Source organism: Palaemon carinicauda, chromosome 2, assembly GCF_036898095.1.
Source record: "Palaemon carinicauda isolate YSFRI2023 chromosome 2, ASM3689809v2, whole genome shotgun sequence".
Classification (NCBI taxonomy): Eukaryota; Metazoa; Arthropoda; class Malacostraca; order Decapoda; family Palaemonidae; genus Palaemon; species Palaemon carinicauda.
The window spans coordinates 8559195-8573132 of record NC_090726.1 but is presented as its reverse complement, the minus strand read 5'-3'; the positions used below and the strand labels follow the sequence as shown (position 1 = coordinate 8573132).

Here is a 13938-nt window from a genome sequence, read left to right as displayed (position 1 = left end):
AATTTGTATATTTGCAGATTTAGATACCCATAAGTGAATCAAATTTAGTATTGGCTCTCTACACAACAATAATTCTAGCTGTAGGTCTTCAGAAACAATATCAAGGTACTCAAAATTACCAAAGTTGACTTAAATATCTTTAAAATCATGAATACTGACTCATCAGCTACGAAAAGGCCGCATAGAAACAACCTTGACATATACATTAAGAGAGGGTCAAACTGAAAACGACTCTAATACTCTATGAATTAAACAATACTTATTGAAAGCTTAAGTCACATAGGTAAATTATTATATCGTTACGTATTTAGTTGAACTCTATTACATAAAACTTCGTTTATAGACTTACTATACTTCTACGAATTGTTTGTGGTAGCCTATTGGAAACGTCCCTATCTGGTGATCTGCTGGATGGGAGTTCGAGACCAGCTAAAGCTTGATAGTTTCTTGTAGTGTCTGCAACTTTACCATTCTTGTGAACTGAGTATAGAGGGGGTGTCGAGAGAGCCTATAGGTCTACCTGCTGAGTCATCAGTAACCATTACCTGGCCCTCCCTGGTCCTTGAGCGCTGATTATACGTATATATGGCCAGTCTCTAAGACATTGTCCTGCTAGATCATTGTCACTGTCTCTTGACTCTGCCATTCATGAGAACATTTAAATGCCGCTACCAATTCAATTGCTAGATTCTTCTTAGCTGCATTGCCATGTCCCCATTTTCAACCGATATTTGCTTTCAAGTTACCAAACAACACAAGCTGTTATTTCCCAAGTTGAGATTCCGGATCCACAAACATGAATTTGAATGTCTAAAAATAATCTTATTGTTGTATTATCTGATATATTTTCCTTTCTCATATCACATCTCTGATGTATCTATTGCCAATAACCTTTTGCACTCATCAAAGTTCAAAGTTTTGTATTCATACATTGATTTGACCGCAGATACAGTAACAGACGATTTTAATTGTCAATTCTATAATTACAATTCGATTAAAAACTAATGACTTTCTTTTATTACATAACCATGAAAATTAGGCGAAACCTTTCAACATTTTACTCGGAAAATTACATAACGAAAAACTCTTTACATAATAGTTATTTTTCATCACTGTTAAAAAAGCCGTAATTTTAATCCGAAATTCTCCGTAAAAATATCCTGTTCTTAGCCGTATTTCAGTAAAATACAGGCGACCGTAATTTCTACCCTACTTTGTTATTATCTTTATCGGTTGGTGACCGTAATATCACTCCTTTGCATCAATATATCCGTATAAAACAGCAAATGCCTGGCAACATTTATTCCAGGATTTTTACCGTTTTTTTACGGTAAATTTTTTACAGTGATCATAAGAAACGTCTTCAATGAAATTAAGATCAAATGGTCATACTTTGCATATTTGTCATGCTATCTGATAATAGCTTTACTAAAATGCAAGTTATTAAAAGAGTCTCGATATCTGTGCAAGATAGAATCACGAGGCGTCAAGACGATAAGCCGCTCAGAAAGAGGTGTAAGATATTGTTCATTCTTTGAATCACATTACTATCTTTATTATTATTATTATTATTATTATTATTATTATTATTATAATTATTATTATTATTATTATTATTATTATTATTATTATTATTATTATTAGCTAAGCTACAACCCTAGTTGGAAAACCAAGGAAAAATAGCCCGGTGACGAAAGGAAATAAAAAATAAATAAACTGCAAGAAAAGTCATGAACAATAAAGATAAAATATTTCAAGAACATTAACAACATTAAAATAGATCTTCCATACATAAAGCTGGTTAGGGAAACAGGATATTATAGATTTCGGAAACTTCCTGTCAGTTTCTCATTTGGAAATATATGTTAACTATTCCTTGAATCTCAGTTGCCTCGTCAAAACGGTAAATTATCTAAAATTCATTTGGGTGGAGTCAAATAAACGCACGCTCAGTTCTATTTGGAATTAATTTATCTATATATTAATAAATGATAACAAGTCAATAGAATTTCTCTTTCAAAATGCATAAAAATGATGATAATGAAATATGACTAAAGGTTAAAGTAAATTGAATTATTTGCATATAAGTTGAAAAATATGGTTTTTAAGAATTATGATCCAATAATTACATAAGAAAATACAGAGTGTACTTGAGGTCAGTCCAAAAGAGATGAAATACAGAAAGAATTGAGAGGAGTGGGTTAGGAAATTCTTACGGGAAGGAAAAGAATAAAACAAATGGTATGCGGCTTTCAACAAACGATTAAATATGAAATAAATCTTGATATTTAAAAGAGTTATTTAAAGAAAATAACTAAAAAATACGAGACGAGTCGATAATTAAGTGGAAATCATGAAAAAAAAAAGAGTCAAGAAAATTAGATGCTCAAACTTTCCTTTCATATTTTAGCACAAAAAAATGCTTGCAAAATCTTAAATTCTAATGGAATACTTAAGCATTTGCTTCTTTCAAGCATGAAAAGTAAGTTTTGTTGCTCCAAAATGCTTTCAGTCTCTCTTGTTTATCTTAACTTTATTCAATTACTTCATTCAGTTAATTGCATTTTTTTTCCAGCTTAGTAGATGAATGCTCCTGCCAAAAGGGTTACGCCACGAATTGGAATTAAAGTCATTGTTATTCACGAAATCTTAAATTCTGTTTAAACCTTTAAATTCTATTAAGAATGTTTAATCCCACTCACTTTATGCATTTGGCTGATTCTTATAAAACAGAATATATAATAATTAAAAAATCTTTCTTATAGTTAACCATTGTAAGGTAATAAACCTCATTATCAATCAGAAGGTTGAAATAGGTCGAATAGGGTCTCCATATTCTCCAAGAATACCGGATTTATTCTCCCAGAATACCGGATTTGTTCTCCAAGAATACCGGATTTATTCTCCAAGAATACCGGATTTATTCTCCAAGAATACCGGATTTATTCTCCCAGAATACCCAATTTATTCTTCCAGAATACTGGATTTATTTTCCTAGAATACTGGATTTATTTTCCCAGAATACTGGATTTATTTTCCCAGAATACCCACATTACAAGCATTTAATTCTGTTGCTCATGACCCATGGTTTTCAGTTCAGCCATGACCAAATTAATGAAGGAACTTCCTGGATTTTGGAATTGAGTTTTTTACGAAAAGGGAAATTACAGCTATTTTGCAAAAATTGTGAAATTTTAGGTCTCTTTACAGTGCTCAATGCTCAAGAGTTTATGACTTCAATGAGATTATATTCAATATTGGTTTGAAATAAAAATATCTTGGATGAAGTATTTAATACAAGTTTATTTTATTTGAATGAAATCAGTTCTAGATTATTTCCAATATGTCTCGAAGCATAGAATAAAATTTTTCTAAAAAAAAGAAAAAAAAGAGCTAGAAACTAATGAATGATAAACATTTTCCCAAACGCGATGTAAATGAAATGTAAGAGTTGTAATTAAGTACACAATGAAAAAGCGCAAAGAAATCCTGCATAGACAGGGTATGGTTATCAAGAAAGTTGACTTTTACCAAAAGAATGTTTTATGTAAATTATGAAGTGTGACCTTTTTACTCCACCTTCTCTTCCTCTACACAGAGAAGAAGCTTCTGGCAGAAGTGAGTAATTTTTTCTGAAAAGGGGAAAAAAATATCATAAATATATGCATAAGATCATACTCTCATTATCAACTAATATACCTGGTTAATTCAATCAGAGCATGAAAATCAAATATCATATTAGAATTATCTCTACAAAAATTATATAAATTCCGAATTCTTCAAGTGTCACACATTAAGAATATGTTTTACTTTTCTAAAACTCTGTAGCTTTGTCAACATTGTTTTCACCATGATAAAAAAACATGAAATACAAGTGACCATCAATTTGACTACTCACCCATCACATTGCTGACAAATTTGAATTGGAGGTGAATAGTGAAATAATACACAATGAGACCACACAGGAATATTCCAGCAGCAACGCCTATTTCGATAGGCCGCTGGACGATAGGAAAGGCAGCAACAAATGTCGTTAAAAGCAGGAATATGATTGGAAATCCTAACCAGACCTGATCGAGGAGAGAGGCGATAAAGCAGGAATGAAATAGCTTGGGATTATCACATCAATATTATTACTAAATATATTTACTGTTAAAATTATAGATCAATGTTTTACAGAACTTGCGCTACCACAAGTCATCAAAAATATGTTCCTGTAACAGACAGGGAAAAGAAATAACAGAATGTGATTGAACTTATTGAGTATCATATACTGACTACATTTGCCGCATAGATTCCGGGCAAAATAAGCCCCACCCCCTGATGCTGTCTTAGCCAATCACGTTGTCTCACCGTTATCAGCAGTCATAGTGCACCCCCTTAAAAATTTCATGCTGTTAACGCGGGAGACAACAAGATTGGCTATGACGTCATCAGGAGGTGGGGCTTATTTCGTGAGGAATCTCTGCAGTGACTTTAGTGTACTCAACACGTCAAAAATGATAGCTAAATATTTAGATTGACTGCACACAAACGCACACTCACAGATTCAATCCTTATCCTCTCTTTCCCTTTTTTCTTAGCTACCACGCGGGATTTTGGGTAATTAGGGGGAGATTGTCATTTCTGTTATATATCTAACAACATGTAAGAAAAAGAAATGGACAAGGGCAGGACATATAATGAGAATGTCAGACTGGCAGACAATATATGGACAATGAGAATAACAGAATGTTTCCTTAGATATTGTAAAAGAAGCAGGGGAAGTATGAGAAGACGATGGATTGACGAACTAAGAAAGTTTGCGGACGTGGACTGACACAGAACGGCCATAAACAGACGCAAGTGGAAGGACACGTCTGAGGTCTTTGTTCTGCAGCGGACTAGTAAGGCTGATGATATATATACATATATATATATATATATATATATATATATATATATATATATATACATACACACACGCACACACACACATATATATATATATATATACATTTATATATATGCATATATATACATTTATATATATAGATTTATATACATATATATATATATATATATATATATATATATATATATATATATATATATATATATGTATCCATATATACATACAGAGAGAGAGAGAGAGAGAGAGAGAGAGAGAGAGAGAGAGAGAGAGAGAGAGAGAGAGAGAGAGAGAGAGAGTCACTTGTTCTTTATTGTATAGGGAAGATTCAAGCAATTTAGGAATTAATGAATTGTTTTTCCTCAAATACACTACCTTTATGGGTCGGTGTCTATCGGGTTCTTTATATCTGAGCCATAACAATGCTAACACACAAAGCAAATCTGTCAAGTTTCTGGTGAATGACGTGTAGGCCAACAGAGAGCCGAGGTCTGGGGCGAGCAGCATAAATAAGGGAAATATTACCTGAAAAGAAACGAAGAATTATAAGAGCCTGTTGGACATTTCAATTTCGCAAGCTATCTTAGAATAAATAATGTTTTGCGTGTTGATAACGATCTATTTCAGTTTCTAAGGTAAGAAAACCATAGAAGTGCCTTGCAAGGTATAATACTTTGCTTTAAGAGTAGACAAAGAAGTCCTATTATACCTTAAATTTTCAAATAGTTTTCATATTTGTACAGATAATGTTAGCGATGCTGTTGAACATTAGGAAATGTTGAAAGGATGGAAAGACATCTAAAGTTGAAATTGAGAATTGAAATTATCAAATCAATTATTCAACTGAATTTTGAAATTTATTCTGATTTTTTAAAATAATTAATGAAAATGAGATAATACGAAGGATTTTGGAATCACAAATTCTACGATAAACTTCAAACGAAGAACAATAATTATTTTCTCTTTTATTTTGCAGAATAGAATTGGTCTTATGTTTAGCTTAACGTTTAGATATATCTTTCTTCAAATTCCCAAGCTACAACACAATCACTCACATAAACTTAACAGGCTTTACAAACCACGGTAATGATCGAAGTAATGGGAGTGTAGTTCTTGATATGTATTAGTGTCAGAAAGCGAGGAAGATGCCCTTCGCGGGCTCCAACGAATTGCAGCCGTGACTGAGTGATCAAATTGCCGTTGGCATTTCCGAACGTGGAGCAAGCGACGAAGAGCGAGATGATCCATGCTAGGACGCCTAACATTCGGCTGCCGAACGTCTGGTGAAACAAAAAATTTGCATCGTTAAGATCAGCTATTATGCTCCCTAGGACTAGGGAGGTCCAGGCAAAGGTTGTTGGTGACTCAGCAGCTAATGATTGAATATTGTTACCTGCTCCACATCGCCAACTCCCTCCCCCCACCTCCATCACTTGCTCAAAAGGACGGTAATGTTGTGGTCACTGAAGTAAATTCTCGAACCTGGATCATGGCTTGAACTTTGGATTAACAGATTGCGAGTCTCCAACGATGATAATACGCTGCCAAAACTATCTAAATCCTAAAGGTCTATCAGACTGATAATATATCTAATACCATAAAAAGTTTTTATATTAATATAATCTACCAACCTGAAATGCCATAGATTCTATTCTTTTGATGTTCTTTCTCAATCAGGGATAACAGATCAAGAGTTTGTTGAAGTATAAAATCATTTTCCCCTCTTTAGCCATCCTTTAAAGTACAATGGAATATGCAGGAATAAAATCGTACGATGGTATACTAACATTATTACTGTAATAATCATCAAGAAAGTCAATATCAATACAGAATGTAACTGAAACAGAGGATAAATTCGATTTTGAATTGGGTTTAAGATTTCTTAACATGTTACGTACCATGAATCAATTTTGTTCAGTCTATGAGGAATGAAATAATCCTGTCGCTAAATACTTCATACACTATTTTGTTTACTTTCTTTGGAGGCGATATTTGGATATTTGAAGAAAGAAAATATTATATTGATGACACATTATCGAAAGATAAGAATAAGTCATAAACAAAAAGCAATATGATGCATGGTAAACACACATGATTAACCTTAGCTCGAGAACTGTTTTGATATGTGAATGAAAATATAATGGAAACAGTCATTAATTGACAAAGGAGAAATGCTTACCACAGCCACAGCATTGGATGCCAAGATTTCTTCCGGAGTTAATACAGCAAAATAGGCGATGTTTGTTAATGTATAAACTATGATGACGGTAACGAGTGATATCGCAATGGCTCTTGGCAGGTTTCTGGAGAAAGTAAAGAAAATTATTTTTTTTTTATTCTTTATTTTACTCAGAAACGGTAATAACATCATAATTCCCTAACCATAAGTGACGGTTTAATTCCTCTTCACAAGAAAACTGGACATTTTTAAGGAGAGAAATTTATGGGATTCCTATTATAATACTTGATGAACGTATTTTTTTTTTTTTAAAGAATGTATTCTTACATGCCTATAAACAATACTGCATTGATGAAACATAGCTTCGTAATAACAAAATTCCTTACATCATCATCAATCAACATTCCTCAAGGTTCATAGAGTCAAAATGAACTGCACACATACAATTTAATTTTAGCTAGACTGTAATGAAGTCAAATAAAGACCAACTATTCCCCTAGTATCCATCAGATTTGGTGTCTCACTCATAAAAAATGAGGTCACACCGACGTAGATTATCAAATTTTACCTATGATTGATTTTTACGAAGTATCATATCATAATTTGTGAAATCCTTGTTTTATAATATTTCATGCTGTAACACTTAGATAATCCTGACTGAAAATATATTGCGATGTTTATAGAGGTTTATAGGAGTCAAATTTCCACTGTGCATAGGTTATATTTTCAGTATTAACACTTATAATAATCAGCTGTGTTAGCGTACCTACACACGTGTGCCAGTAGTAACCATAAATTTACCATATCAGCTAATTGTAACATCAGCATCAGACGTTTGTCCAAGGAATACTACTACTCCCTTCAGCACCATATGAAGTATTTTACATCCAGTACTATCCAATAGATTTTATATGCATGAGAAATTTACAGTATGTGTAAAACTACATTGTATATCAATGGAAAGAAAATCTAATTAGCTATATTAAAAAAAGCTTTAATAAATCATTCAATTTCATAGTTACAAAGGTTTCTGTACCACTTTAGTTAAGTAAGAGGAAAACTAATTTTCTAACTACATGTTCATTCAAACTAAAGCTATAGCGCTATGGTAAACATAAAAAAATTAACACGGTTATCTTCTGAAACGGGAATAACAAATCACAAAATACTAAGAAAATTCACATATGCATCTGCAACCAAGAAATGGTCAGAAAGAAAAAAAACCTACCGGTATGGATCTTTTAGTTCCTCAGTAAGTGAGTTTAAACTGTTCCTGCAAAGAAATAGTAATAGCCTTAATATTAGAGTTTAGAATAAGTCATCATTTTTCAATACAAAGATTTTTTTTTTTTCAAACAACTTAAAAATAGTTCAAGATCAAGAAAATTCTTTGTCAGCCAAAAAAAGTCAGCGAGAGAGAACTTACCATCCGCTGCAGGCAAAACGTGTCAAGTAAAAGGGGAGCTTACTATCTGCTGTAGGCCAAAAGTGTTAAGTGAAAGGGGAGCTTATTATCCGCTGTAGGCAAAATGTGTCAAGTAAAAGGGCGAACTTGCCATCCGCTGCAGGCAAAAAGTTTCAAGTAAAAGGGGAGCTTATTATCCACTGCAGGCAAAAACTGTTAAATAGAAGGGGAGCTTATTATCCGCTGCAGGCTAAAAGTTTCAAGTAAAAGGGGAGCTTACCATCCGCTGTAGGCAAAATGTGTCGAGTAAAAGGGCGAACTTGCCATTCGCTGCAGGCAAAGTGTTTCAAGTAAAAGGGGAGCTTACTATCTGCTGTAGGCAGAAAGTGTTGAGTAAAAGGGGAGCTTATTATCCACTGCAGGCAAAAAGTGTCAAGTAAAAGGGTAGCTTACTATCCGCTGTAGACAAAAAGTGTCAAGTAAAAGGGGAGCTTACTATCCACTGTAGGCAAAAAGTGTCAAGTAAAAAGGGAGCTTACTATTCGCTGCAGGCAAAAAGTGTCAAGTAAAAGGGGAGCTTACAATACGCTGTAGTCAAAAAGTGCCAAGTGAAAGGACCAACCTAACATCTGCTGTAGGCATAAAGATTCAAGTAAAAGAAGGAACATACCACCCGCTGTAGGCAAAAAGCGTCGAGTAAAATGCAGTTGCAATCGATGACACACTGTCGACAGTACCTTCCATTGCATTTTGCAAGTTTTCGACATGTCCTTGCGCCATGTGGTAGAATCCAGCAACGATGATGACGATCAGGGATACGACTTTTAAAATTGCGAAGGTATCCTGAACTCTCGTCCCAAATTTAATGCCTGAGCAGTTGATGTAAACGATAAGGCCTAGAAATTGTAAACATCATTAATAACCGATTTTTCTTACGTTTCATTTATATTTCATTGACGAAATGCGGGAAATTAAAGCCCATGTTGATTAAAAAAGCAAAACATTCAAGATAAACAACGAGGCCAAGAATCAAGATATTTTTGTAAGAAGCATACTTATTTCTTATTAGCATCAGAATTTTTTATTGTCATACTCACAAAGCATAGCGGCAGCAACCAACCGCACTGCAAGATACGGAGGTGCCATACAATTTGGAAAAATGGGCTGCAGAAGGTATGTGGCAAATGTCAGGCAGTTAATAGCTCTGGAGCTGGGCCTCTGAATTGTTAAGTGAATCCAAAGGATTAGAAAGGCAGGAATAGATCCAAAAGCTTCTAAGATATAGGCATAAGCTCCACCACTTTTTGGAATCATCGTTCCTGAAAAAATGGAGAATACGTTGTAATATACGAGTTCATACTCTGCCAATTATTATTATTATTATTATTATTATTATTATTATTATTATTATTATCATTATTATTATTATTATTATTATTATTATTATTATTATTATTATTATTATTACATATTCCGTTAAATACAAAGACAGCCTTAGTAGCATTAATTTTATATCTTATCCTCTCGATAGCTTTGAAAATCTTTTCAGGATTACTCTGTTCCACCAGTAATTGAGCAAGAGTCATTCCTTATGCTTGAGTAGACGAATTCAAATCATAACAAATTAAGATCTTAACCCCATATGTACCTAACAAGTACATTGTTGCATTTTCCGCTGAGTTCCTAAGTAACCTGAAAGAATCCCCAGTACTGGCACCATAGCTTCTCTGGATGTTCAATCCCTCTTTACGAACGTTCCTAATGGGGATACGATTGACCTGATCCTGGGGAGAGTCTACAGTGTCCCTTCTACACCGACTTTAAACATCCCTGAGGAGGCCCTTCACACCCTTCCTGATATATGTACCAGGAAAGCCCCTTTCACCACCCACAGGGCCACACAAATATGTAGAAGGATGGTGTAGTGATTGGCTCCCCCTTACTGCGCTCTGCACCAATTCTACAGGGGAATTTTTGAAGAAAGGGTCTTCTCACGCATCTATTGACCTGATGTGTATATGATGTACTGTATATCAACGAAACCTTTGTCATGGATCCTTCAGTTCAGGACATTGGGATTCTTTGCTGGACGTTTGAGGAGTGCAGTTCCCTCAGGTTTACTGTGAAACACAGCACCGATGGATGGCTGCCCCTCCTAGATGTCCTTATCTCACCCGATTTTTCAGGATTCAACACCCGTATCTACACTAAGCCTACCAACCTTGGCTTATGCCTTCATGAACACAGTGAATGCCCTACCATGTATAAGGGCCTGCCCCATCATGGCCTACATCTGCTGGGCCCTCTCTCATTGTTCCTCCAGGGCTGACACTATGAAGAACTTAACTGCATCACGCATGTCCTTGTGAACAATGGCTATGCAAACAAGCAAGTAAATCGTGAGATCAAGCTAAACATGAACACATGATACCAGGGGGATTTAACGGACAGAGGACGCTGCCACCACCATCAAGCTCTACTACAAAGGATTCATGCATTAAGACTACCCGAGGGATGAGAGGGCTGTAAGAGACATCGTCGAGAACCACGTCTCCCTTGTAGATGATAACCCCGAGGTCAAGCTTAAAAATGACTACTAGACAGCAAACACGAATTTTCTCATCATGAGAAACACTCAAACCCCACTGGTACAGGACTTCCTTAGGCAGTCCAATGTGGTTTAATCCTACCTATACCTTGTTCCAGGATGCTCCGGACATTACATAGGAATGACCACTATGTAACTGTCTAGGAGACTGTCCTACCATGTCCAGCAAGGGGAAATAAGGGCACACCCCCTTTAGATAAACAACCACAACATTAAGCGTAAGGAGATCATTAAGAGTACTAAGATCATCGGCCGTGCTCCTGACAGCAGAAGACTTAGGATACTTCAAGCTCTCCTCATACATTGAGAAAAACCATCTCTTAACATGACACAAGAAATGTTCCTGCTCCCCTTCTGCCGTAGGAATAACATACCAAGAATGAACCCCACCGATCTAGACAACTCCGATGAGCGCCCGAGCAGCCTAAACATGGATACCCTCTCGGCAAGCGTTTCCACCAATCAGAGCCCACCTGTCACAGAGCAAGATAGTGACTCATAGCTATGAGTGAGTGGGACTGCAGCCTAACTGAGACTCAGCCGCTCCCGGCGAGCGTCTCATCCAAAGAAAATTAGCCACCCCACTCACGTCAATACTCGCTCACACCACGGCACTGGAGGCAGCCAATGTAAATTCCCCGCTTCTCCCCACGAGCCAGTATTACCATACTTAAGAACGTTGCCAGCCCCGTTTTAGGCATACCAATCTAGTCTGATGAAGGGAGGTGAATATCTCGAAACATGTAACTGTAAACTGTTTTCTTTTTTTACCTAAAGTGTAAAATTTATATTAAATACTCGATCTGTGACTTATCCTGAATTTGTTTAACCAACCAAGAAGAACGACTTTTTCTCAATTACTGGCGGAACGTTACTGAGTCAGCCATAGTATTTAACGAAACGTGTCTTAAACATTATTATTATTATCATTATTATTATTATTATTATTGTTATAATTGTTATTATTATTATTATCATTATTATTATTTTTATTATAATTATTATTATTATTATCATTATTAATATAAAAAAGAGGAGATTAACCAGTTCAATGTGTCCAGCTTAACGTTTACAGAGCTGACCTCTATAATTCATATTAGTTTCTTCCGATACCTCTTCACAAGAAAGGAAACCAGTTAGATTTCATAGGGACCCTAATGCTTTCCTGCTGTCTAAGTTTAGCATAAATGTTATTTCTTATCTGCAATTGGATTAAATATCAGTAATTCTTTGATTTTTCAATTTGTTTAGCATCATCAGAATTAGTGAAGATTATGGCTTCACTTCTTTCAATACCGTGAATGACATCAACTAAACAACTCCCTTGAAATGACTAGTCTCCTGCTCGGTCAAGTAGATGATCATTTTAGATACAGTTAAACGAAAAAAATCAGTAGTTTAATTAATGAAATAATATCCAGTGTTACCGAGACAATTTTGGTAAATCGATAATCAACGTTCCTAATTAACTAACAAAAATCTAAAATGATACACCATATGCAAAGCAGTATATCTGAAAGATGTAATTTAATATTTTAATTGTTCATGATTTGTCTTGTAGTTTATTTATTTCCTTGTTTCATAACCTCACTAGGCTTTTTTCCACTGTTGGAGCCCTTCAACTTAGGGCATCAGGGTTTTACAACCAGGGTTATAGCTTGTAGAATAATAATAATAATAATAATAATAATAATAAGACCACTATTTTTTAGAGTTTTTTAAACAACAACATTTAGACGCAATGCACGTAAGACTCACCTAGTTCAGCGAAGCAGAGTGCACCGGTTATGCTCATGAGCCCTGTTGCCACCCAGATCGTCAAAGACATGCCGACACTGCCCGTGTACTTCAGAACATTACTCGGAGACACGAAGATCCCGGAACCAATGATGATGCCAATAATGATGCTCACTCCATCCCAGAGGCCGAGTTCCTTCTTCAGCTCGACCAAATCTGGTGTTGGTTCAGAAGGCGCTTCTGAAACCTTCTTGAAGACTTCTGTGACCATCTCAGAGGCCAAATGGCCTGTGTTATCCTCTGGCACACCATTTTTATCCTTATTAACTGCAGTAGGCTCGTTGCTATAATTTTTCCTTGAGCGTGAATTGAAACTTGCCCTTTCAGATGTCTCTGGGTGTTCAAATGTAGGATTATCCATACCGTCATATGGCAAAGATTGGGTAACTTTCGATTTTTATACTTTAAAGTGTGATTCATCACACACCAAAGGCATTACAAATCATCATATTTTAAGGTTTCATAATTACAATTACTGGTAATCATGATTCTTGTTAAGGAAAGAGTTCATGTCTTGGTAAATTTTCTCTCAGAAACGAAGTATACTTTTCATACCAATGGCTGATTTCATGTTTTCACTGATTTCTGTCTGCAAAGAGAACAGTTATTAGAAACTATATTTTAAAAAGTTTATGCAAATATACTACAGGATATACTTCATGTGCATTTGCCAGATGCCTGTACCGTAGACAGATTTACAAATGTATTAATAAGCTAATATATTAGATGGAAAAAATATAAATTTAAAAAGAAGCTTATAGTGATAAAATCTTTCACCTCTATATTAGGAGATGATGCCAATTTTATACAGAAAAACAAGTAACTAAATATTTCATCTTAAACACCTGGTGTCTTTAGAACATATTTAGAAAATTAGAGAATTAGCATTTTTTTCCAGTTGAATATTCAGCTAATAAAACATATGAAAAAAGTGAATATATTTACGTTGCAGTTCAAAGTTCTTCAATTGTGCATGCAATGAATAATAATATCTAAAGATCTCCAGCCAAATACCAACCAAAGAAATCTTTGTTAGTGAGTAATCATATTTCATTACA

General features: G+C 34.9%; 1 protein-coding gene across 1 annotated transcript in view; it reads right to left on the bottom strand.

The window, feature by feature from the left end:
- The window catches only part of LOC137614914 (uncharacterized), a 59023-nt gene extending 45558 nt beyond the window's left edge, over nucleotides 1-13465 (bottom strand). Inside the window, 9 exon segments of the mRNA XM_068344571.1 lie at nucleotides 3580-3632; nucleotides 3899-4070; nucleotides 5267-5416; nucleotides 5971-6171; nucleotides 7071-7194; nucleotides 8299-8343; nucleotides 9146-9371; nucleotides 9573-9794; nucleotides 12842-13465. Coding sequence (XP_068200672.1) covers nucleotides 3580-3632; nucleotides 3899-4070; nucleotides 5267-5416; nucleotides 5971-6171; nucleotides 7071-7194; nucleotides 8299-8343; nucleotides 9146-9371; nucleotides 9573-9794; nucleotides 12842-13241 — 1593 coding nt within the window. The 5' untranslated portion in view covers nucleotides 13242-13465.
- Between the last annotated feature and the right edge of the window lie 473 nt (nucleotides 13466-13938).